This window comes from Xenopus tropicalis, chromosome 6 (assembly GCF_000004195.4).
Source record: "Xenopus tropicalis strain Nigerian chromosome 6, UCB_Xtro_10.0, whole genome shotgun sequence".
Classification (NCBI taxonomy): Eukaryota; Metazoa; Chordata; class Amphibia; order Anura; family Pipidae; genus Xenopus; species Xenopus tropicalis.
Window position 1 is genome coordinate 70,999,041 of NC_030682.2, and position 26,809 is coordinate 71,025,849.

The window sequence follows — 26,809 nt, forward strand, 5'->3', positions numbered from 1 at the left end:
TATTTTTTCAGTGACAAGAAGAAAAGCAATAATACAAATAGTACATGTACAGCTAGTGTTTTTTTTTTTTTTTGTTAAACTGATAATCATGATTCAAACAATGGTCAGTACGGTCCACTTTGTTAGTAAACATTATTATACAATATACAAAACAAAATCCTGTTTTATAAAAGTTGTTTACCTCATTTAGTTTTATTGCTGATTTTAGTTTTTCCACAACTACATCTTGTGCCTGATCCCATATTTTTGCAGTCTTGTTGTTTGTGATATAAGACTTGCAAGCAGTTATCATCTGGTTGGTTACCTATAGATAGATATATATATATATATATATATAAATACCAGTATAATAGAAACTAAAATTATATTTTATATAAACAAAAAAATATATAATAACAATAGAAAAGTAGAAAAGAATTTGCTGATCATGAGCTGCAAGGACTCTGTACTGGTTCTCTCTTGCAGGGTCCTTCACACCAATTCAGCAGCTTATCATCCCATGTATGGAGACCCTTCAATGGGCATTGTGGAACTGAGATGGAAGGGGCCCACCAGAAAACCCTGGACCATGGGCCCACTCTCAAAACTTTAAGTCCTCCTCTACTCCCTCAAACTGTTTATTATCCTAGTCTATTTTCTGTACATACTATACTCTACTCTTCCATCTATCAAGCTTCCTTGTTCCCATACAGAAATAGGGAATGACCATGAATTAGAGTTAAAAGCAAAAGGGCCCACTGACACCTGGGCCTACCGGGATTGGGTGGGCCAGTCCGACACTGTCAATGGGCCTCCTCTACTGGTATCTGGCCAAAAATCAGCCAGATGTTGAAACGGTCAGGCTCAATTTTCAGATTGAGGACTACATTAGCTCATTGATGTGGTCCTCGCTCCAGTGGCAACTATCCCCTTCACTGTAATGTAATTGTTTGGCCTTAGGGCCAAATGATCAAATTGGAATGATATCACTCACCTTAGGTGGGAATATTGGGGGAAAGATCTACTCATTTGACAACTCTGCCAAACAAGCAGATCTTATAATGCATGGCCACCTTCAGACTCCAGGGCTGACTTTAGAGCAGAACACATCCTGGTGAAAAAATAGTCTATACTATAATCTTCTAAAACTCTGACAAAATCTCTCTCACCACAAAACTAAAATTTCACCTTTTAAAAGTTATACATTGTATAGCTGTTTTTGATTCCGTATAAAATTAAATTATTTCTTTAAAATTAGGAATTATTGGCATATATTACTATATTATTATGTTTTTATATAATTTTCTTTTTGCTTGTATACACCATACCCCCCAACTGTCCCACTTTCCGCAGGACTGTCCTGGTTTTAATAGCGCATCCCGCTGTCCCGGATAGTTCAATGAATGTCCCACATTTCTGTAATAGATTACAGAAATGCTTGACATTCATTGAACTATCTGGGAGAGCGGGATGCGCTGGCTGGAGCCGGGCGCTTCTTCTTCTTCAGCGGCTCCTGCTCCTTGTGTAGCAACGACAGGCACTTTTATAAGGTTGCGCCCCGTATTGACGTCACACGTACACACGGGGTGCAACCTTGTAAAAGGGCATGTCGCTGCCACACAGGGAGCCAGAGCCACTGAAGAAGGAGTGTCTATGGGGGCATTGTGTATGGGGGGTACTTTCTATGGGGGTACTGTGTATGGGGGTACTGTCTATGGGGGTACTGTATATGGGGGGTACTGTCTATGGGGGTAATTGGGGGCACTTTCTATGGGGGCATTGTGTATGGGGGTACTTTCTATGGAGGTACTATGTATGGGGGTACTGTGTATGGGGGCACTGACTATGGGGGCAATTGGGGGCACAGTGTATGGGGGGTATTGTCTGTGGGGGTTACTGTCTATTGGGCCATTGGAGGCACTGTGTATGGGGGGGCAAAACTGGTACATAGTTATAACTCACTTATAACTGCCTTTTCTCTATATTTGTATTTTATATGAGTTGCTATATTGTTTTCCTTAGGTAGTACAGTATGAGGGTATAGCACATTTTGTGTCCGGTCCTACCATTTCAACTATATAAAAGGAGTATTTTTTGAAAAAAAATGAGATGTGGCAATTGGGGCGTGGCCACAAAAGTGGGTGTGGTCAAAAATTGCCACACTGCGCGCTCCAGGTCTTTTTGTCTCTCTTTTCATTTTTCAAATGCTGGGGGGTATGATACACCATAGAATAGACCATAAATTGTACTCGATACAGTAGCTGCAATATGCAGTATCAAACAAAAACATATTTAATCTTTTTAAGAATATAGAATACCTTTACAAACAAAGATGTGATTTTCTCAGAGGTGTTATAATATCGAGAGATGTTATGAATCATTCCAATAGCATTCATAAGTCTTGGGATAGAGTCAATCATAGAAACCTGCAAATTGAAAACAATGGGAGAGATGCAGTTTTTTTTATGTAGAAAATAAAGGCCATTGTTGGACCATTAGTGGACCTGGTACCCATCAGACAACTTATCATCAAGGGTAAGTCTTCCCTGGTTAAACTGACTAGCCCACAGTTACCTGGAATATTGTGTAGAAATGCAGTGCAATCCTTTTTAGGTTGCCCAATGATCTCTATACAATAAATACTATTAAAGGAGAAGGAATTTTGGCATTTTACTGCCCAATAGATTAGCCACATTAGTGCTACCTAGAACACTATAGGTGAGTAAAGAGCCCTAGAACTTCCCTCTGATAGCAGCTGCCATTTTAGATTGGTCTTGGTAGCTTCCTCCTGCAGTTATAGCAGGTATAGCTGGGGGAGCAGGAGAAGGGAGGGGTAGAGGGAGAGAGGAGAGCCCCAAACCTGAATGAGCCCTAATAAAAAGGAAGTCTGATACCAATGAACATGTTCACAAAAAAAAAGGAGACAAGAAATCCTGTGTTCCTTTTGATAGAGGACTCAGTTCAGCTTTTCTGTCAGTGCTTATGGCTGTATTTACATAGACCTTTCTGATAAAGCTTAATTAGATTTTACCTTTCCTTCTCCTTTAAAGGATTACTGACCAACATTTGGCAATGTGCCATGGGTAATCAGAAATCCCTTATTTATGAGCCAAAAAAGCACAGACTTTTAAATCAGAGACATTTTTTAATATATACAGAAATTGCCAGAGGGTTAGCAATAGAAATTGCACAAAAAATAATATTTATCATAACAACATATTATAGGAAAAAAATGGTCAACAGGTAGGAATTAGAGAAGTTGGCTAGAATAGCAGAAAGAAAACTGGTGACATGAAAAATTTACAGACTGACTGGCAAGCTAATAAAAAGAGAAAAGGACAAAGAAGATAAAGATGAAATGCGATAATGAAAATAGTTTTATAGTAATGTTAAAAAAATAGTTTAAATTTAATTTACTGTAAGTAATCTACAGGATTTGATAAAAAATGTGAAGACTTACAGGGTCGCTGTTGTAAAGGGGATCACAAAACTTCTCCAATGTATATAGGTATTTAACATTATCTTTGGCTTCATTTGCAGAGTCTGTGATCCGTGTGTCTAGCAGCCGCCAAATCTTAAACAGAAAAATATACAAGCATATTTAAAGGAAAAAGTAGATTTTCGCTTGCATGATTCAGCCACCAATTACAACTCATGAACCAGTTAGGTACATTTCTTGTGAAATAAATGGCAGGGCTTGGGACAGCGTGCAGGGAGAAGAACCCTTTGACTAGGCAAGGATGTTGCAGTGAAAAGGTCAGTTCTGCTTAGTGGGGTTAGACATAGGCTAAAGAATTTCTGTTTGGTCAGTCAGCGGGAAATTGACAGTCAGAGGATGTGACACTGGACCAGGCTGCAACATTCAGGTCTGATGCTGCACACAGCAGTACCAAAAATGTACTTACCCCTCCCCCTTACTTGTGGCACAAATAAATCACCATTGTTTCACCATTCCGGAGTGCTGCTAAGCCTTTCTCTCTTTCTATATTATCTGTAAACCTGTTCTCCAGAAAGCTTAAAACTAAAGGAGTTCTGTTTTGCAATTGGTTTATAATTAAACAAACAGTTCTTGATTTTGACTAATTTGTTTTGTTTATGCAGTACATTGTCCTTAATAACAATTAGGCTGGCATAAATCTATGTTGATATATATCAACATAGATTTATCAATATAGCCCTACTGATTTGCGTTTATTTATAATAAATATTTTTTTTTAGTCTTAAGGCTGTGCTCCCTTACCAGTGGCTCATGAGCAACATGTTGATCACCAACCCCTTGGATGTTGCTCCCAGTGGCCTCGAAGCAAGTGCTTATTTTTAAATTATTGACTTGGAGGCAAGTTTTGGTTGCATAAAAATCAAGTATGATGCCAAACAGAACCTTCTGTATGCTGCAGTCCACATAGGGGCTATTAAGTAGCCATTTTCAGCTCTTATTGGCACCCCCAGGAACCTTTTTCATGCTTGTGTTGCTCCCCAACACTTTGTTTAAATGTGGCTCACTATTATAAAAGGTTGGGGATCCCTGTCTTAAGGCATGGTGTTCCTCATTACAGAAAGATCTCTCATCCACAAATTCCAGGTCCCAAGCATTTTGAATAATAGATGCCACACCTGTAGTTGGGTCAGTAGCATTGCAATAATCAATTAAATATGGTAAATTACAATGTGTATGTTTTATTAGCACTTGCATTAGATTATTATATGCTCCAAACCTTAAGAAGTTTGGATTTTGCTGCTGTCAAGACTCCAAGAACAGCTTTCACTTCAGGTGTCTTTAACTGATCCAGTAAGTAATGAAACTTAGACAGTCTCTTCTTCCAGTGGTCAAGTTCTGCTCTAGGACCAAGGTCATCGGCTTCCTTCCTCAGTTGGTTGCTTTCTGCCAGAACCTATTGTAAACAGAAAGACCAATTAGACAACAAATGGTTCAGGTATAGGACCTGTTATCCAGAATGCTCACTTTGCTTCGTGGTTTTAGAGGTTTTCGGGATGCTGACTTTTGTATGGCAATGCAAAATAGTTGCTGTTTTTGCTCAACATATTGAAATAGTTGCTTTTTTTTTTCATTTTTACAGCAACTTTTTTTGTGCTTTTTCAATTCGGATCTTTTGATAATTACTGATATTAATGGAAATTAGTTTAGTTGTGGTTTTAAAAAACTATAAAACCGCAAATGTTATTAAATGGGCCTCTAAATGTTGGCATGTGCAAGAGCTTAGGATCACGTGATTTCTTGTATACTTGCAAACCAGTATACTAGAAAAACATGCATGAAAAAAATCAGTGGTCTGTACAAATCAACCACATATTTTATTTCTTAAGCATTTTCAAATTTAGTCTAAAAAGTTGGGAGTTCAGGATGGGGTTGGTATGTCCATGTGAGGACTGCACAGGTAAAACAGTGTAAACCCTCCCTCCTGTCTGATGATCTGAAAGCTTGCAAGTGCAAGGTGAGCTTGAACCCTGAGTGGGAAAACCATTTGTTATGATGTTTTCTGTAGCTGAAAACTGACTTTACTCTATGATGAAATAAAGCCTGCGTTTAAGTTATTATGCTAAACTGCTGAAGTTAAAGCATGTTGAAGGTTGATCTAGATATAAATGGACATTCAGGGGCCTATGTATTATGCTGTGTAAAATGAAAATTGCCAAAAAAAAAATACATGTAAAAAGCAGTGTAAAATAAATGAAGAAGTTCGTCATCCGAACCCCAGATTTTACCCCTCTATTTTCTGTAAGTTCCGGCAGAAGAAATGTCATTGTTTCCCTTACCCCCTTATATTATTTCTTTGTTTAAGCTGAATGCATGGGCGGTCCCATACCCCCTAACTTTACCATATTTTGTGAATCATTACATTTTTTGCCTCTTAATACATTTTGAAACCAGGTGTCATTTGTTAAAATAATTTAACAAAACTACCTCTTAAAGGGCACCTACCACCCCTATAATGTTTCCCCTACAAGAGGTGCAGGCTAAAAGTTTTTATTTTTTTTACAAACCAGCCCCTGCCAGCACAGGGCTACCAGCACCGGGGATGAGCCCCCAGTGCGGGCAGCTATGTTGGGGGCAACCCCATGCGAATAATGAGCAGGTGCTGCAACTAAGAAGCGTGGTTTACATTCACCGCTCCTAGGTCAGGCGCATGCACATAGTAAGGAAGCAGGGAGATCTCTCATTATGCACATGTGCATCAACCAACATGGTTTTTCCCTGGAATAAGCTGCATTAACTTGGCTATCGGTCAACCTACGGCCAGCCCTCACATCTATGACTATGTGGGAATATAAATCATCTTGACAGGAACTACTTACATTACCAGGAAATTAGGGAGGAGAGTGAAAAGGAGGCACCACATGTTAATTTTGTTAATCTAGTTAATCCTGTTGAATTGGTTAAGGCTATAAGTTTGTTACGTGTTATAGGATATGACTTCTTTCAGAGCAATTACAACTCCAGAAGAATTGAACACCAACGTCTGGAAGGATCTTTATTATGGCAAGCTACATAACGGAACAACCAAAGGTTACGAACGTTATCGAACTTAATATTATCCATAATAAAAAGTAACAAGATTCAGGATAGGTCTGGAATTCAAAAAAGGAAAGAATCCAGCCTACCCACAAGTACTTTATTAATAAAGAGACTCAGGATACAAAATTGGTTATCAATCACTGGTTTATTTTACAAAACTTTGCTGTAAAACAATCTTCTTAACAAACTTACTTCTCTGTATAATTGTGAAATTGTTAATAAAAGTTTAAAAAAAAAAAAAAAAACTGCCCACATTTTACCATCAGTAATTATTGTATTATAATACATTATAAATGTTAATTTTGAATCACTGCTGTAATAACTGATTTAACAGTGCAAAGCGTGCCCTGATTTATTACTGATGGACGCATCATTAATGTAAACCTGTTTACCTGAAAATCATTACCCCTATATTAATCCACAATTGAATTCCAAAACTGAACCACCACCACATCGAGCAGCTTTTAAATTCTGTACAGATCCTGTGTTGTCTCTATAGAATGGATTTATTTCAATTTTACAATTAGATTTATGTTTCTTTACATAACATAATCAGGATACACATACAATTAATAGTGGTGTATCTACAGCTTCACAGCCTCTGGGGCAAAACTTCCACCTGCACAAAAACACACACCACAGCATGATCATGCCAAGGTATCTCCTGCAGGCCCTGTGGGGTGGCATGCCTGGCTTCAGATGCATTCTCTGACCTCATGGTACTTAGGCCACTGACAAACTACAGTGTATTTTTTCAAATATTGACATTTCTGAATTACTAACCTGTTCAATTTGCTTGATCCATACTTTCATGCCCTCCTCAATTCTTTCAAGGCCTTCTGAACTGTTCGCTACAGTCAAGTAATCACAGGGTCCCTTTAATGTCCTTAAATCATATGTTTCACATTTTTTCAGGTTAACCTAGAAAAAATAAATATCTTACATAAAGGACTGAGATATCAAAGAGTAAATACAAGGAGCTTTGGGAAAAAAGAGAACAGATGAACAATATGTGGACTCCTTTAGCAGGGATAAAAAAAAATGCTAGTTTCCAATGTCTTGCACTGAAGACAAATTATAAATGGTTTGTCTGAATGCTTGGATTTATAAGCTCTAAATTTTAAGGCTGCATTGGTGCCATAAAACTGTTTTTGGTCTCCAGCCAAAAACATATTTTTCGGCCTAAGAAAATGGTATGTCTGAAGCATGTAAATACCTTTTGTTTTAAAGGAGAAGTAAAACAAAATGTTCAAATTAGAAATTTAGCTTTCAAACACTAAATTACAAATTTAGCTTTTATCTAACATAGAAAAGGTGCAATATCATAAGTGGTTATTGAATAAATAACACTACCATGTATGTATAGGCCACAGCAATAAAAGGTGACGTAGAAATTGATCTCATTCCAGTTAAAACTGGAGGAGGGGGTTATTCTTCCCCTTTACAGGCTGCTGGTAAGGCCCCATCTAGAATATGCAGTTCAGTTTTGGGCTTAAATGGGATATTATTGAATTAGAGACGGTACAGAAAGGGGCAACTAAGCTGGAAAAGGGTATGGAAAGCCTTAGTTACGAAGAATGACTGGCCAAGTTAGGGTTGTTCAGACTGAAGAAGAGGCGCTTAAGGGGTGATATGATAACTATGTATAAATATATAACAGGATCATATAATAATGTCTCTAATGCTTTATTTACGAGTAGGTATGAGTATACATGAAGGCACCCATTCCGATTAGAAGAAAGGAGGTCCCATCTAAATATTCGGAAAGGACTTTTTACAGTGAGAGTTGTGAAGTTGTGAAATTCCCTCCACAAATCAGTTGTACTGGCTGATTAGATAGCTTCAAGAAGCGATTAGATGGCTTTTTAGCAAGTGAGAAAATACAGGATTATGGGAGATTGGCTCTTGGTACAAGTTGATCCAGGGTTTTTAGGTGGAAAATCAAAACTATTTACAATCATAGGAATTCCTTGCTCCCGGTGGTCTGAAGGAGAAAAATCCAAAATAGTGAGCTTGGCAGGTCCAGAAAGCTCCAAGTCCCATGTAAGAACACAGTCTAATAACAATGTTAAAACTCCTAGAAAACCTGGAAGAAACATATTGTTACCTGAACTATGGCCCCATGGTGATCCCAGTTGAGACCACAAATAACCAGAATGCCAGGAAGCAGCAAACAGGATAAGGGCGGCTAATGTGTGCTCTGGTTTAATGGCACTGGGACGCGCAGCTTGGCCAACTCCCTAACCATTGCCCTCACCATGCTGTCTACAGAGGTGTTAGGATGCCCAATGGTCTGCTTGCACCGGAACTGCCACAAAAAATACTTAAAGACGGACACAATGATGTAAGTGTGGTCAGCACTGTAGGCAGAGTTATCCAGTGTTCCATAGGCCAGGTGAGCGTATCCGGCCAGTTTCAGAGAAGGAAACCATAACTCTGTTGCTAGGGAACACCTGACCACTGTTGACACTGGGCAGTGAACCAAAAAATAGCATTGAGTTTCCTCAACAGCACATCCCCAGGGGCACACCCTGTCCTGCCGAGAGAGGTGCCGGTAATTACCCCGCACCTTCAGTTTCCCATGCAGAGACAGCCACTGAACGTTGTACAGTTTGGGAGGTAACGATTTGCTGTTTAAGTGACGAAGTGACCGTTCTGCGGTGTCACCTATGCAGTCACTGAGCACAGGGGCAGCAACAAAATAACCCTGAACAATCTCACTATACAGGGCCTTTCAGGGGACTTATCGAGCTGGTGCTTGGACAAGGACCACTTCCTGACCCATACCAAAGCAGTGATGACATATTCAGGGGTGTTGCAATTGTTCCATCTGACTTGGGTCAACCTTTCTCCCTTATACCACTTGGTCAGGTTTGGCTCAGACCAATATGAGATTCCTATCTGCCACAATGCAGGAGGGTCTGCATCCAACTTGGAAAAGTTAAATGTGAAGAATGTGAATGCAAAAAAGGCAATAGGGCACACCATGTTGAGGCCACCTTTGCTCTTGGCAGGTAAGTGATGCCCCTCTTAACCAAAGTGATCTTGTTACCCCAGAGCATTGTAAAAAACATAGTATGTAAAGCTGCACACAGTGTGGCAGGTATTGGGTAAATGTAGGATAGGTACAGAAACCTAGGGACCAAGTAAGCCCAGGGACTGGTCCAACTGCATTTTTGTCAGGAAGGAATTTTTTCCTCCTCTGTGGTAAATTAGAGAGGCTTCAGATGGGGTTTATTGCCTTTCTCTGGATTAACTAGCAGTTAGGCAGGTTATATGTAGGCATTAAGGTTGAACTTGATGGACGTGTGTGTTTTTTAAACTAATGTAGGGTGGAGCACTTCTGACATTGTACAGGGTGATGGATGGGAAGGAGGGGGAACTTGACCAAAATTATGTCACAACAGGAGCTGCTGCCTGAGCCCTATCAATACTTGGCAATGTTACTTATTTAAAATATACTTATAACATTTACATTTCTGTATTATAAATATGTTCATAAAAGTATTTAGAAGGCATGTGTTTAATAGCAAATAATTATGTTATACTGTTTCTTTAAGAAGCCAATTTTTCACCTTCAAACAATAATCTGAATTTGAACAGCCCCTGTGAGAAAAAAACATTTTTGTAATTCATCTTTATTATTTAAAATGTGGAGTTCTGACCAGGATCAGTGCTGCTGACAGGCTCACTCCTCTGCCCTCTCCTCTGTCTTCTGAAGGGATCCCCAACTCCAGCTTGCATTCTGCTTAAAACAGGAAGTTGACATTGAGCTAGTTATGGCACATGCCTTCCCTCTCCTTTTTCATTTGCATTTCACTGATCTGATTGGCTAAATATTGCCAGCCAATGGTACCAAAGACATGCAAGTGAAACAGGATAGGGAAGGCATGCAGTAACCAGTTCACTGTGAACTTTTTGTTTGGGGTGGGCAACTTACTGAGAAAGCAGCGCTGATCCTGGTCTGAATATTCAAAATTACACATTTTAAATAATAAAGATGCATTACAAACATGTTTTTTTTCTCACTGAGCCTGTGCTTTATAGATGAACAGTGAAGATAACAATGACGAAATAATAATAACAATAGTAATAATGAAATAACTGTGCATACCTTGTCCATTAAACTTTGTTGTGCACCAGAAAGAACACCAACAAAACCTTCTAAAGAGCCCAGAAAGTCTTGTTTGACATTACCAGCTTGCTGCGGATCAACCAGCTCTCCCCAGCCATTATCCATGGTCTTTAGAGCAGGAATATATATATCTGACAACAAAGATTCAACACTTCCTAGCAAACTGTTTCCTGAAGTATCAAGCATGTTGAAATTTACTTCCTGTAGTAAAAAACACATAAATATTTTATAGTAAATAAGTTTTCCTGTTACTAATAAATTATTAATACAATTACCGTATCCAAGGTGGTTTTTCACTTTTTATTTACAGCAGTAGTAGAAAAAAATTAAAATTTTCAGGACAATGTTGGATTAAGGCAATAGCCTGAACTTACAAAAACCCTCAGACAAATTGGTACTTTAAAAGGGAACTCCACTCAAACACAACTTGTATGTATGTATGTATGTATGTATGTAAGCTTATTCAAAAATTAAAAATAATTTTAAGCAACTTTGCAAAATACATCAGTTAAAAAATATGAAGCCTTTTTCATGTTTTTAAAACAATAATATGGTTTGAAACAGTAACCTAAGCTTACCCCCTTGTTCTCCTGCGGATCTAGCTGACTACTTTGAGACTAAAAAAATGTAACTGCATCCCCCAAATCCCACAATTCCCTGCACATGTTTCTGGTGTCAATAAGGTATGGAGCATTGCAGTGCATTGTGGGTTATGTAGTTCCTGCATGCTGCTAGAAAGCTGTGGAGAAGTTGTTCCAATTTACAACATCAGTATATTTGTCCCTCCTCCCCTGGCTATTTCAAATGATGTAGAAACAGAAGTACTGTTTTGCAGTTGGCTTTCAACATATACTTATACACTTATACACTTACAAACTGGCACTGATGAGATTTCACTCATGTTAATTTTTTAAAATCAGCCTGCAGTGTCATAGCTTAGAATTACCTGTCACATCATGTTTTAGATTTCTTATTAATTTATGATATCAAACATTGTCTAAACTCAAAGCCAAAATAAAATCCGAAATAAATAAGAATTCTGTCACCCTCACTGAATTAGATAACGGCTTTTACCCCATTATATAGCTGCACCAGCAGTGGTGCAATTAGTTTAGTATGCTGTAAATACAGCTCAGGTGGTATGCCATCTGTGCTTGGAGTTTTCCCCGTCGGGAAAGCTAATTGGTTAGAGGTCTGTCTAGGGTGGAAATATCAGTCCACGCAGTGCATATTTTTTTCTCAAATGGTTGTTTGCACATGTTTTGCCCTAAATGCTCACATTTTGCACTGCATGAGCATGCTCTCTGTGTGGGTTTATTAAGTGCAAATATAGTGCCAATTCTGTCTTTGCCAATATAAATTTGCAATTTGCGAAATCAGTTTAGCAGATATTTTTTCTGCGAGTAAAGTTGTGGCGTAACTTGGACACAGAGTGTGCCCATACATATTTGCAATTTGTGAATATGCCATATTTAAAAAGCTTTAAGGGCATTTGCACTGCAAATAAAAAATATATTTGACATTAAATGCACCAGTCTTTTCATGCTTTATAAATAGGCAGGGCAAATATGTTCACTTTGCATTGCACAAATTTTATAAATGAACCCCAGTGTCTCGCAGATACTCTTGTATCTCATTGAGGGAGGCTTGTTATTTGGAACTATATAAGTTAGAGGAAAAACATGCAGACATCTCATTTATTTCCCCTGGAAAGGAAGTTATCTCACCACTGTGTAATTTCACAGCTGGAAAAACCAGCTGTGAAACAGTTTCCCTTCCTTGTCTTTTGATATAAAATGTGGGTTTTCCTGCCATTCCCAGTGGGCCTGTTCATTTGGTTGTGCTACATAGGCTGCTTCAGAGTCTTGCACCCCTTGGAATTTTAAAGACGTATCGGCCCTGAGGTTGCATTCCAGTGCCTTGATATTACTAATAAATTCACCTCTAGTACAAGCTTTAAACGCATCCCAAGTAATATCTAGGGGGACCTATTTCTAGTTTGTTGCCAGGAATGATTCTATGCTATTTTAGATAATTTCATTAGTTGTGCATGTGCTTCCCAGTATCGAATGAGCCTCCACACATGTTCAGTGGGTGTTGGGGAGGGTAGCATAATAATCAGAAATACCTCTGGTAAGTATCTATTCTGGACAGGTTATTGTAGTCAGCTAAGTAACAAGTGTACTGTTTAAAGCCTGGGTTACGTATTCTCCAAAGATCTAATAGTAACTTCTATCAGAAATAATTGTCTCCACTAGTGATGGGCAAAATGTTTCGCCAGGCATGGATTTGCGGCGAATTTCCGCGTTTCGCCTTTGGCGAAAAAATTGGTCGCTGAAAAATTCGCCGCACGTCCAAAAATTGTCACCGATGTCAAAAAAGAATAGTCGCGGGCGTCAAAAGAATAGCCGCGCGACAAAATAATAGCCGCGGGCAACAAAACAATAGCCGCGCAACAAAATAATAGCCGCAGGCTACGAAACAATAGCCGCGCGACAAAATAATAGCCGCAGGCGACGAAACAATAGCCGCGCGACAAAATAATAGCCGCCGGCGACGAAACAACAGCCGCACGACAAAATAATAGCCGCAAAACAAAATAATAGCCGCGGGCGACGAAACAATAGCCGCAAAACAAAATAATAGCCGCGGGCGACAAAAGAATAGTCGCGCGACAAAATAATAGCCGCAGGCGACAATTGTTTTTGTCGTACAACATTTTCGCCGTTTTGCAAATTTTTCGCCGTTTCGCGGATCACTAGTCTCCACTAGTGATGGGCGAAATGTTTCGCCAGGCATGGATTTGCGGATTGTTTCACAAAACGGATGAAAAACTTTGCCACGGAAAAATTCGCCGCACGTCCAAAAATTGTCACTGGCATCAAAAACGAATAGTCGCGGGCGTCAAAATAATAGCTGCGGGTGACAAAATAGCAGCCACGGGTGACAAAATAGCAGCCACGGGCGACGAAACAATAGTCGCGCGATAAAATAATAGCCGCGGGCGATGAAACAATAGCCGCGCGACAAAATAATAGCCGCGGGCAACGAAACAATAGCCGCGCGACAAAATAATAGCCGCGGGCAACGAAACAATAGCCACACGACAAAATAATAGCCGCGGGCAACGAAACAATAGCCACGCGACAAAATAATAGCCGCGAGCGACGAAACAATAGCCACGCGAAACAGATTCGCTCATCACTAGTCTCCACCACAAAAGTACAGGATTTACATATCAAAATGGAGACACCCCTATAGAATAACTTGAGTATAGGGAATGATACATTGATCTTATCCAGGGCCTTTTTAAAATTAGAATTTTACTGCCCACCAGGTGTGACTCTTGCAACATTGTAATTTGTGGTTTGCTTCTACGAATAAAATCAAAGACTAGTTGTCTTTTTATTGCATTCCTCATGCCCCTTACATTCCATGACAAGATTTTAACTGTGGCCATATATTTTATTAGGTTTAGCGCCTGTAGGGTTGTAGGGCATTTTTGGAAGGAGCGCATTACACGCAATCTTTGCAGTGTAAAAGGTAACAGTAGAATAGACACCATAAGAACTGAGAAATAAAAACCGTAAACTTTTGAACCCATCGCTTTCCTATATATATATATATATATATTTATGCACAAGAGTTTCCTTGGCAACCAACGAGGGGAATCTGTGCGCTTAGTAAAATCATTGCAACACTGGACTATTGCAGGGAGCGTGATGTTAGGGTACATCACACTCCCTGCGATAGTCCAGTGTTGCAATGATTTTACTAAGCGCACAGATTCCCCTCGTTGGTTGTGGAGTAATCTCCCATTCATAAGTGACTATAATATCCATTGACACTTTGTTGCTTCTTTCTTACCTGGTGTCCTAACACTCACAGTAACTTTAGCCCCGTGGATACGGTAGCTGCTGCGAGGCAGTACCCGATCTAGAGGTAGCTATAGTTTAAAGGTTGGAAAGAGTAAATGTGCCTAACGTGACTTGCGGTTAAGTATAGCTCTGGCAGAAGGTGTCTGAGAGATGATGGATGGTTGCTATAGCTCTATTAGGGAGACGAGAGAGACGCAGACGCGCGGACTGCGGAGTGAGCGAGGATGGTGTGTGTAAGTATGGAGCTTCAGTACCATATGCAGCAGTTTGTTGTTCCAAAAGGGCGATATATGAGCGTAAGAGAGTTTCCCCAATGTGCTTCTACACAGGTCCGACCTCCTTGGGAGGGTTTACAAGTCCCTCATAATTGTGTGAGGCTTATTCGGTACTTGCTTTTTAATTTGATTTTCACTTTAACCTAACATGAAAATGTTCGGTGGGTTATGGTCACAGCTATGTAGGGCTAGGGAGCCCTTGATTTCTACAGTATTACCAATGCACTTGTGGGAGGTCATTCTACACAGCTGTTTTACGTCATCTCATAAAGTGATGTCACGATCAGGGAATGAGATAGTGTTGTGGGAGGGCTCTGCACAAACTGGCGCCCTTTTCAGCTATATGTTTCATCACTTGATCACATTGTAATTGTGTGTCCTGAAGACAGCTTAACTCTAAGCCGAAACGTTGAATTAAACACCATTTTTTTGCTTCATACAAGTCCTGTGGGTGCAGTTTGTTTGGGCTTACAAATTATGTTATGTTAATCATAACATTACCTGGAGTTTTCTGTGTGTACCATTCCTTGACTTTTAATATTATATATATATATATATATATATATATATATATATATATAGCTATGGGCAGTGTCAGCACTCACAGGATTTCATAAACGATTTATGTTCGTGTTATGTTCGGGCTTTGGTTTCTGCGCAACAAATCTTTCCACTGCGAATTTTCGCTGAAGTTTCGCAAAACAATTCGCCAATGGCAAAATGCCGAAATTCGCTGTGAATCCGTGCCTGGCGGAAAAATTCGCTCATCACTAGTTATTATAAAAAGTTAAGGTAGCCATACATATAAAGATCTACTTATTTAGCAAATGGGTCCTAAAGGCCTGTGTATGGCACAGTGAGAATGAGGTCCTTGCTCCAAAGCATTTACAATATATGAAAATGCCACTGAGGTCCCCATATAAACCCTCCCCCCGCCCTTCCGAAATAAGGAAATATTTAACACATCAGATAGGACATCTAGGACAATGGGTTAACAGTTCCTATAATTATCTACAAAGCAAGCAGTACAACTTTGGGGTAGCTTACCCTATGCACATTCTCCATTGTAACTGGTTTTGTGGAACTAGAACGAATAAAGAATATACAAACACCAGTCAAAGCAACATCTTTTCCTTCAGTCAGAAAAACCTTGGGCTTTTTGTTTCTTGCAACTAATGTGGAAGTGACAGCTCCAAATGATCCCAAATGTCCTACAAGAAGATAGTAAAGGATATAAGACAGGTGCAATGAATCCTATCAATTAATTTTTTAAAGAGAAATATAAATTCTTAAAAATACATATAAAGCAGTACTATCAATACAAAAACATATTTCAAGAGCTCCTGAGACTGAAGAAAATGAAAAAAAACTAGATAAAAACGGGAAAATAATTTTTATGTCAAAAACAAAAAATGCAGCCATTAAAGAACTCCTTAAAGGGATTCATGATTTTTATGGTGTACTTTTTATTTCTAAATTACAATGAAACATATTTCACTCAACCATTTCAAAATTTATTCTTGAACCAACAAATATTTTTTTTTCTATCTGTAAATATTGGTGTGTTGGCAGCCATTTCAGTCCATTGTGCCTGATACTGAGCCAGTGCTACACATTAGAACTGCTTTCAGGTAACCTATTGTTTCTCCTACTCCCATGTAACTGGAGGAGTCCCAAGCCCCATTTGGATTTCTTATTATTGAGTGCTACTCTGATATCTACTGTGAGCTTCTATCTTGCTACTTTCCCATTGTTCTGCTGATCAGCTGCTGGGGGGGGGCTGATATCATTCCAACTCGCAGCTAAGTAGTAAAGTGTGACTGAAGTTTATCACATGGCTGTGGCACCCTGGTAAATGCAAATTATGGCTAGCCTCGTGTGAAATTTCAAAATTAAATCTTAGAAATCTGTTCATGTTTTTGAAAAACAGATTTCAATGCATGACTTACTGCATATTCTTTTAAATGTATTACAACCCGGATTCCAAAAAAGTTGGGACACTAAACAAATTGTCAATAAAAACTGAATGCAATGATGTGGAGGTGCCAACTTCTAATATTGTATTCAGAATAGAACATAAATCACGGAACAAAAGTTTAAACTGAGAAAATGTACCATTTTAAGGGAAAAATATGTTGATTCAGAATTTCATGGTGTCAACAAATCCCAAAAAAGTTGGGACAAGGCCATTTTCACCACTGTGTGGCATCTCCCCTTCTTCTTACAACACTCAACAGACGTTTGAGGACCGAGGAGACCAGTTTCTCAAGTTTAGGAATAGAAATGCTCTCCCATGCTTGTCTAATACAGGCCTCTAACTGTTCAATCGTCTTGGGCCTTCTTTGTCGCACCTTCCTCTTTATGATGCGCCAAATGTTCTCTATAGGTGAAAGATCTGGACTGCAGACTGGCCATTTCAGTACCTGGATCCTTCTCCTACGCAGCCATGATGTTGTGATTGATGCAGAATGTGGTCTGGCATTATCTTGTTGAAAAATGCAGGGTCTTCCCTGAAAGAGATGACGTCTGGATGGGAGCATATGTTGTTCTAGAACCTGAATATATTTTTCTGCATTGATGCTGCCTTTCCAGACATGCAAGCTGCCCATGCCACACGCACTCATGCAACCCCATACCATCAGAGATGCAGGCTTCTGAACTGAGCGTTGATAACAACTTGGGTTGTCCTTGTCCTCTTTGGTCCGGATGACATGGCATCCCAGATTTCCAAAAAGAACTTCGAATCGTGACTCGTCTGACCACAGAACAGTCTTCCATTTTGCCACACTCCATTTTAAATTATCCCTGGCCCAGTGAAAACGCCTGAGCTTGTGGATCTTGCTTAGAAATGGCTTCTTCTTTGCACTGTAGAGCTTCAGCTGGCAATGGAGGATGGCACGGTGGATTGTGTTCACTGACAATGGTTTCTGGAAGTATTCCTGAGCCCATTCTGTGATTTCCTTTACAGTAGCATTCCTGTTTGTGGTGCAGTGTCGTTTAAGGGCCCGGAGATCACGGGCATCCAGTATGGTTTTACGGCCTTGATCCTTACGCACAGAGAGTTCCAGATTCTCTGAATCTTCGGATGATGTTATGCACAGTTGATGATGATAGATGCAAAATCTTTGCAATTTTTCACTGGGTAACACCTTTCTGATATTGCTCCACTATCTTTCTGTGCAACATTGTGGGAATTGGTGATCCTCTACCCATCTTGGCTTCTGAGAGACACTGCCACTCTTTTTATACCCAATCATGTTGCCAATTGACCTAATTAGTGTTATTTGGTCTTCCAGCTCTTCGTTATGCTCAAATTAACTTTTTCCTGCCTCTTATTGCTACTTGTCCCAACTTTTTGGGGATTTGTTGACACCATGAAATTCTGAATCAACATATTTTTCCCTTATAATGGTACATTTTCTCAGTTTAAACTTTTGTTCCGTGATTTATGTTCTATTCTGAATAAAATATTAGAAGTTGGCACCTCCACATCATTGCGTTCAGTTTTTATTCACAATTTGTTTAGTGTCCCAACTTTTTTGGAATCCGGTTTGTAATTACTAATCACTGGGGGGCCACTGTTACAAGCAAATACAGAAAAAACTATGTATTTTTTCTTTATGACCACAAACTTCATTAAAAATAAATCTTAAGTTAAGTAGCAATTTAGACAACAGAGCTGCAGTAGATTTATTTAATACAATGCAGCATAAATGATTGCTAAAGTAATTGTTGAATTGTAAACAATGTAACAGTGTTGCAAATGACACAAAACAATGAAGACTAGCTATGTGGGCAGTTAGCTGGCAGATGAGACTGAATCTTGAAAAATGATTGTTTACACTGGAGAAGAGGTTCTTGAGTGGGGATATGATAACTATGTATAAATATATAAGAAGAAAATATTCTATGATGCTTTATATACCAGTACATCCTTCCAGCAGACACAAGGGCATCAGTTCAGATTAAAAGGTCAGAGGTTCAGTAAAATACAGGGTTACTGAAATGAACTCTTAGAAAGTGGATTTACATCCCCATCTGAGGCTCCAAATGGGGGTTTTCACCTTTAACTAACAGTTTGATAGGCTTTACGTATACCAAAAGTTAAACTCAACAGACATATGCATTTTAGCAACCTAACTTACTACAAGGTACTATGGGGCCGATTCACTAAAGGTCGAAAAAACGAGTGCTATTGATAGCATGCATTAAAAATATTATCAGTTCTTATTTTTTGCAAGTTTACGATCGATTCACTAAAAGGACACTTGTCTGAGTTAAGAAGCAATGTTCTTGGTGTTATTATCTAGCGATGAGAAATTTTAAGCGATATTTTAACGCATGCACAATAATTTCTGCCGCACACGATATTAGTGCTTGCTATTACGCACGTAGCAGTTACTTTCTGAAAACTACTGTTCTGAAAATTACCATTTCCCTGAAAACACAAGCATGCATCACTTTTGGAAGATCACATACTTGAAAAAATCCGACTGCAAACTCCATCTTGTCACAACAAACAATCACCAGCTGCAATTTTGTTCAGTAACGCCTACTCCTGGGAGGCGTTCAGTTTCGCAGTAATTATCGCCACATTTTACACTTCATATGTGTTTGTGAATCATGCGTTAGTATTATTTTTATGCAATAATTACCACAATGCAATAGAAATAGCGCTTTGCGATAATGCGCCTTTTAATGCATGCAAAATTATGTTGATGAATCAGTACTTATTTATCGCATGCAAAAGTAGGCCCCTATGTATGATAATTATCACTATTTTATTAAACCAATTAATGTTGCCTGATAAATTTTATTTAAAAACAAAACAATATAATGAGCAGTCCAACTCATGTTTAAATGCAAATAGGCAGAGAATATTTTTGTTTGCATAATAAGGCATACCATCATATCTGCCTAAAATAAATAGAAGATAAACATTTAGTTTGTGTAAAAAAGATTTTTAAAGTGACATAAGTGAAGGAGTGCATTTAAACTTATGTTTAAATGCAAATATGCAGAGAATGTGTCTTCTGTGTGCACTGTAAGTAGAGATGTAGCGAACTGTTCGCCGGCGAACTAATTCGCGCGAACATCGGGTGTTCGCAAGTCCGCAAATTCGCGAACTTTTCGTGATGTTCGCAATTTGGGTTCGCCGGCACCGAAAAAATCGCAAAACTTACGATAACAGTACGAATGCTCCGAAAAAGTCGCAAAACTTACGATAACGGTACGAATGCTCCGAAAAAGTCGCAAAACTTACGATAACGTTACGAAAGCTCCGAAAAAGTCGCAAAACTTACGATAACGTTACGAAAGCTCCGAAAAAGTCGCAAAACTTACGATAACGGTACGAATGCTCCGAAAAAGTCGCAAAACTTACGATAACGGTACGAATGCTCCGAAAAAGTCGCAAAACTTACGATAACGTTACGAAAGATCCGAAAAAGTCGCAAAACTTACGATAACGGTACGAAAGCTCCGAAAAATTCGCAAAACTTACGATAACTTTACAAAAGCGCCGGAAAATACGAAAAAGTCGCAAAATTACCGATCATTTCGAAAAACGGCGTGTGTCAATTTTTCAGAGGTTTTTGCCCTTGATCCCCCTCCTGCATGCCACTGTCCAGGTCGTGGCACCCTTTGAACAACTTTAAAATCACTTTTCTGGGCAGAAATGGGTTTTCTAGGTTTTAAAGTTCGCCTTCCCATTGAAGTCTATGGGGTTCGCAAAGTTCGCGAATATTCACAATTTTCGGCGGAAGTTCGCGAACAGGTTCGCAAACTTTTTTTTTGAGGTTCACTACATCCCTAACTGTAAGGTATACCCTTATATGTTTGCCTAAAATAAATAAAAGATAAAGATTTTGTTTAAGTGTAAAAAACAATCTAACACTGAGTGACTGTCATGCTAGAGCATTATTGGGCTGGCATTATTTGGTCTCACATCAAGAGGCCCTTAATTAGATATTCTAGCAGGAGGCTGTGGAAAAGTGTCACTTACTGGTGTATAGGACTAGTCAGAGCCAGACCATTTGGGCAAGAAAGCTGGGACAATTGGTTTCTTTGATCAGCTGATCAAAGAAAGGGAGCTGTAGACATGAAGCTGCAGTAGGGAGCCACTATGAGAAAAATATGGATTATAGGAAAGGATCCATACCCTCTCTGCTATCATAAATCACATACTGCTATCTGCTATCATAAATCACATACTGGTTATGAGAAGATTACATACTTCCTAATGATACCAAACAGGGCCAGGCTATACCCTTTTAGTTAGGAAGGATGTTTTTGGGGGGCTGGAACATGAGACACCCCTTATGTTTGGTATCATTCTAATTAGGGATGCACTGAACTAACTATTTCGGGATTCGATGGAACCCCAAATCCTTCATGAAAGAATAACAAACTGAATCCTACTTTGCATATGCAAATAAGGCCTTGCATGGGTTCAAAGTCTGTGTTTATTTGACAAAAAGTCACATGATTTTAAGGATTCGGCCAAATCCAAATCCTGCCAAGTCCTGGATTCAGTGCATCCCTAATTCTGATCAGCCACATATGGATCACAGCAAGACATATTTTCATTTTAATATTGGGAACTGGCAAGTCCCAATATTATATTACAGAAAATGGGACTAAAACCAACAATCACAAGAGGGGCATAAATGACTCTCCTGGACACTCCTTCCTCATGGGTAATTAGGGTTAACAGGAGACTGTCCCAGCAGGCCAGAAAAAGGGGGTGACACCTAGCATTCAAAGCTCATACCTGAGGGCCCAATTTAGGGGGTCTGTGCCCAGGTTTTCAAGTCTTGCCAAAAATTCCCAATTTGGTAACACACTTAGGGTTTCTCTGGGTTTTATTCCCCCGTTTATTTTATTTACGTTTTGCAATTGTATGGCTCTTTTTTTAAACATCCTTTTGTATTTGTAAATGCGCTGTTTATTCTTGTAATATTAAGTATAAAATGTAATAGTTTTGTCCTTTTGCTCTAAAACAGTGCTGCGGCCCTCGACCCCCCTCTGTGTGGCCCCCCACCTGTCTGGCTGCTTTGATGGCTTACCTTTGTGTAAGCTTTAAATGGTATCAGTACTGAGATTAACTGGCCCCCTGCATGGTTCACACCTCAGATTCAGGCTGTAATCCCTCTGTATTGTTTAAACATGTAATCCCCTGTGTTGTTCACACCTTTTAATCTCTGCATTGTTCACTCCCTGCAGTGTTCACACCTCAGGCTATAATCAGCCACATTGTATGGCACACATAGGCAGCACAGGGCAGGGAGGGTATGGCACACACAGGCAGCAAAGGGCAGGCAGAGTGCTGCCTGCGTGTGTCATACTCTGCCTGCCCTTTGCTGCCTGTGGGAGGTGAACCTGGCAGGGGTTTGTTCTGGGAGTTTGTTAGCAGTTGGAAATAGCCATTAAATGCTCCCTATGGTGTGTAATTATATGCTGGGGGTTGCTGTGCTATCCACGGGGGAGGAGGAGGCATATGGATTTAAGGATGTGTCTTAATATGACATAATATAATTCTTTAACATATGAATGATGGTTGATATCCCTGCAGCGACCATTGTGATAAAATGGGTGTGGTTTGAAGTGGGTGTGGTTTAAAATGTGGGAGTGGCCAAAACTGGATTCCATAAGCGGCCCTTCACCATATATGTGAGAGAAATTCCGGCCCTCAGCACCGCAGAAGTTGGACAGCACTGCTCTAAAAGAATTCACCACTTAAAAGCTTGTGCCTAAGTGTATTAACTCTTTGTGCTTGTGGAAAGGGAAGGTTATCTGTTTAAATGCTAATTAACTTGTGGACTGCTAGCACAAGAGAGTGTTAATACTGTAATTTAAAAGAAATGGCTGTCCTTGTAATGGACCTTCAAAATGACATTGTCCAAGTAATAAAGCATGGCAATGATATCAAATGATTATAGAGTATTTACATTTGTCTTATATCATAATAAAGATACAAAAACAATGAACATTTGCACCTTCATGGTGTATTTGAATTTAGAGCCTGTCACCATCTCGTTAATAGGGCTAGCACTCAAGTGGTTTATGAAGGGGGTTCTGGCTAGCAAGCGCTATGGACTATGGAGGGGTGGGATGAAAGCAAACTAGGGAAGTGTTAGGGGGGTAGGTGATCCGGTTCCCAACACCATTAAGGGGCAAAGATCACGTTGGTCCCAGCTTATCTATCTGTAACTCCATCCAAGGGAGCCACAGCAGCTCATGGTCATAGCTTTTACCCTGTAGTTGCCTGCATTGATCTGATCCACTTCACTAACTAGCATGTGTTGAATGGGAAGGGAGGACATTTTCCAGCAAGTTAAGTGAAGTGTCTTTGCCACTGTGAGTATGTGGGCTAATTTTGTTGTTGTTTGGGGATCTGAGTAATCTGATTGGCCTAGGAGATAGGTCAGAGGGTCAGGGTTTATTCTATGAGATGGCCTGCCACCATCTCTCAAAACTCCATAACCACCTACATGTCCATCATATGTGGAAAAGGGTGCCTCTTCAGCAAAGCACAGAGAAAGAACCTCCCACTAGTTTGGAGAGTCGAGAAGGGATGTAGTACCATCTATAGATGAACTTGTAAGCCCTCTCTGTTACCATGGTGCAAATAGAGAGGCATTATTCCATACTATTTGCCATTGTAAGAGGGGGAGATGTCTCACCGGAAGTCCATTTCCCACTTTATCATGTAGGGTTGGACCAGTGTAGTGTTTTCTGTCAAGAGAGTGTCGATAAGGTAGGTTTTGGTCTCTGAGTTGGTACATAGGAACTCGAAGTACATTGTTGTTGAGTGGGTGGTGTGGACTCGAAGGAATGTATGAGTGATGAAATGTTGGATCTGTAAGTATCTATAAAGTTGCTGAATTTAAAGGTTTCTTTGACTTTCTGGAAATAGACTGACAGGACTGTGTGGGCTGGGTGTAACATCCTGCTTGGATTTGAACCAGGAACCCACTGCTTGCTATGCAGTTTCCTTGCCTCACACCTATTTCAGCAGGACTGCTAGGTTCCTGGTTCACTTCAATAATATCCTTAGTTATCCAGGAAGGAATGATGTAGCCTTTAAATCCCTAATTCCCAGTTTTCCCCCCGCTCATTATAGGTCTATCTACCATAGTTCCTGGGTGCGCATTTTGTCCTGTCTGTCTGATTCTGACCCCTACCTTTATCCTGAGTGAATTGTACCTGGATTGACCCCTTTGCCTGTTTGACTCTGCTTCTGGATCCTGATTCTTTACTGTGTTACTGCTCTGGTTTTGACCCAGCCTGCCTGACTCTGATTCTTGTAAGCTCCCTCAGTCCTCCTGTAACAATCTGGTTCTCTTGCTTACTCAAAACCTTTGCCCTGGTACTCTCACCTGGCTCACCTGGCTGCACCTGAGTAGCGGAGGGCTCCACCCGAAGCCAAAGGTGGCTGGCTGTTATAGGCAGAAGTGTGAGCTGTGACTGGGACCTTGGCAATTGTTCTGGGTTTTGGGTTACCAATCATGACTCAGAGGCCAAGTGTCAGCAGAGATAGACATTGGTTGTATCTAGGGTGGGTGCTTCCGGGTTGGGTTGCCTACAAAAGAGCATATATTGGACTTCTGTGTGGACAGGTGGTATTTCTCCCTGTATTTGTCCCAGAGTTTGACACTCTGAGTAGTGGTTGGCAGTATCGCCTCCAGATCTATCCTGTCTTTGGAGGGGATTCATAACAACAGGTGTAAAGAGAGAGGGGCCAGGGCATGTGTGGGGTTTTATATCCTGACAGTAGACTAAATTGATCTAAATGTGTGGCTGAGGTGTGGTAAGAATGATCTTAAATGGATACTGTCATGATTTTTATGGACTTTACACTGTTTACATAGCAAATAATTCACTCTACCATTTACTTTGTGCTTGAATCTGAGCTTTTAGAAAGAGCCACTGTTACACATTAGAACTGCTTTCAGGTAACCTATTGTTTCTCCTGCTCGCATGTAACTGGAGGAGTCACAAGTCGGACTGAATTTCTTACTAATGAGTGCTATTCTGATATCTACTGGGAGCTGCTATCTTGCTACCTTCTCCTTGTTCTGCTGATCGGCTGCTGGAAGGGGGGTGATATTACTCCAATTTCCAGCTCAGCAGTAAAGTGTTACTGAAGTTTATAAGCGCACATGTCACATGGCTGTGGTACCCTAGGAAATGAAGAATATGGCTAGCCCTGTGTGAAATTTCAAACTTATATATAAATATATGAAAATCTTTTTGTGTTTTTGAAAAACTGATTTCAATGCAGGATTCTGCTGGAAAAGCTCTATTATCTAATGTTTTTTGAAAACAAGTTCTCCCACTTGGAAATCATGGAGGGGTCTGAAATTCACATTTTAGGTGCATTCCCAATGTGAGAGACAGCATTTAAAAAAAAAATTCAGGAAATCACATTGTATGATTTTTAAAGAATGTATTTGTATTGTACTGCTGCACATAAGTATTTGAACACCTGGCAATCGGCAAGAATTCTGGCTCTCAAAGACCTGTTACTCTGCCTTAGTCCACCTCTACTCCACTCATTAATCTAAATTAGTAGCACCTGTCTGAGCTCTTTAAAGACACCTGTCCACCCCACAGTCAGTCAGACTCCAATTACTACCATGGGCAAGACCAAAGAGCTGTCAAAAGACACCAGAGACAAAATTGTGTACCTCCACAAGGCTGGAAAGAGCTACAGGGCAATTGCCAAGCAGCTTGGTGAAAATAAACTGTTGGAGCAATTGTTAGAAAATGGAAGAGGCTAAAGACGACTGTCAGTCCCCCTAGGACTGGGGCTCCATGCAAGATCTCACCTCGTGGGGTATCACTGATGATAAGATAGGTGAGGAATCAGCCCAGAACTACAAGGGAGGAGCTTGTCAATGACATGAAGAGAGCTGGGACCATAGTTTCAAAGGTCACTGTCGGTAGAACACTACGCCGTCATGGTTTCAAATCATGCATTGCACAGAAGGTTCCCCTGCTCAAGTCATCACATATCCAGGCCCGTCTGAAGTTTGCCAATGACCATCTGGATGATCCAGAGGAGGCATGGGAGAAAGTCATGTAGTTAGATGAGACCAAAGTAGAACATTTTGGTGTAAACTTCACTCGCCGTGTTTGGAGGAAAAATAAGGATGAGTTGCATCCCAAGAACACCATCCCTACTGTGAAGCATGGGGGTGGTAGCATCATGCTTTGGGGGTGCTTTTCGGTGAAGGGAACAGGATGAATGGGGCCATGTATTGTGAGATTTTGAGCAACAACCTCCTTCCCTCAGTCAGAGCATTGAAGATGGGTCGTGGCTGGGTCTTTCAACATGGCAATGACCTGAAGCACACAGCCAGGATAACCGAGGAGTGGCTCCGTAAGAGGCATATCAAGGTTCTGGAGTGGCCTAACCAGTCTCCAGACCTAAATCCAATACAAAATCTTTGGAGGGAGCTGAAACTCCGTGTTGCTCAGCGACAGCCCCGAAACCTGACAGATCTACAGGAGATCTGTGTGGAGGAGTGGGCCAAAATCCCTGTTGCAGTGTGTGCAAACCTGGTCAAGAACTACAGGGAACGTTTGACCTCTGTAATTGCAAACAAAGACTTCTGTACCAAATATTAACACTGATTTTCTCAGGTGTTCAAATAATTATGTGCAGCAGCGCAATACAAATATAAAAATCATACAATGTGATTTCCTGAATTTTTTTTTAAATGCGGTTTCTCACAGTGGGAATGCACCCACAATGTGAATTTCAGACCATGAGGGTTCCCCAGCACACTTTTATTTTGAATTTTTGTGCCAGGCACAACACGATATCATGCACCTGTGTGCTGAAGCCGTTGCCGACACCCACGTGGCGCCGCAATTTTGGATGCTGTGCTCCATACTTAAGCTGTCATTAGCAGAATGAGTATAGTGAGTGTGCGCATTGTGGGTGTGCCTACAGTTGTGTTTATTGGTGTGAGAGTCTGAGTGTGAGGTGGTACTACAA

General features: G+C 40.2%; 1 protein-coding gene across 3 annotated transcripts in view; it reads right to left on the bottom strand.

Moving 5' to 3' along the window:
• dnah5 (dynein axonemal heavy chain 5) overlaps positions 1-26,809 on the bottom strand; it is a 251,633-nt gene that overhangs the window by 160,646 nt on the left and 64,178 nt on the right. For all 3 annotated transcript variants that reach the window (XM_031903686.1, XM_012965451.3, XM_031903687.1), the window contains exons 5-11: positions 15,850-16,013; positions 10,629-10,850; positions 7,298-7,435; positions 4,695-4,871; positions 3,440-3,553; positions 2,298-2,405; positions 182-304 (exon numbers count right to left, since the gene is read on the bottom strand). In XM_031903686.1, the coding sequence (XP_031759546.1) occupies positions 182-304; positions 2,298-2,405; positions 3,440-3,553; positions 4,695-4,871; positions 7,298-7,435; positions 10,629-10,850; positions 15,850-16,013 (1,046 nt within the window). The remainder of the gene's footprint in view (positions 1-181; positions 305-2,297; positions 2,406-3,439; positions 3,554-4,694; positions 4,872-7,297; positions 7,436-10,628; positions 10,851-15,849; positions 16,014-26,809) is intronic.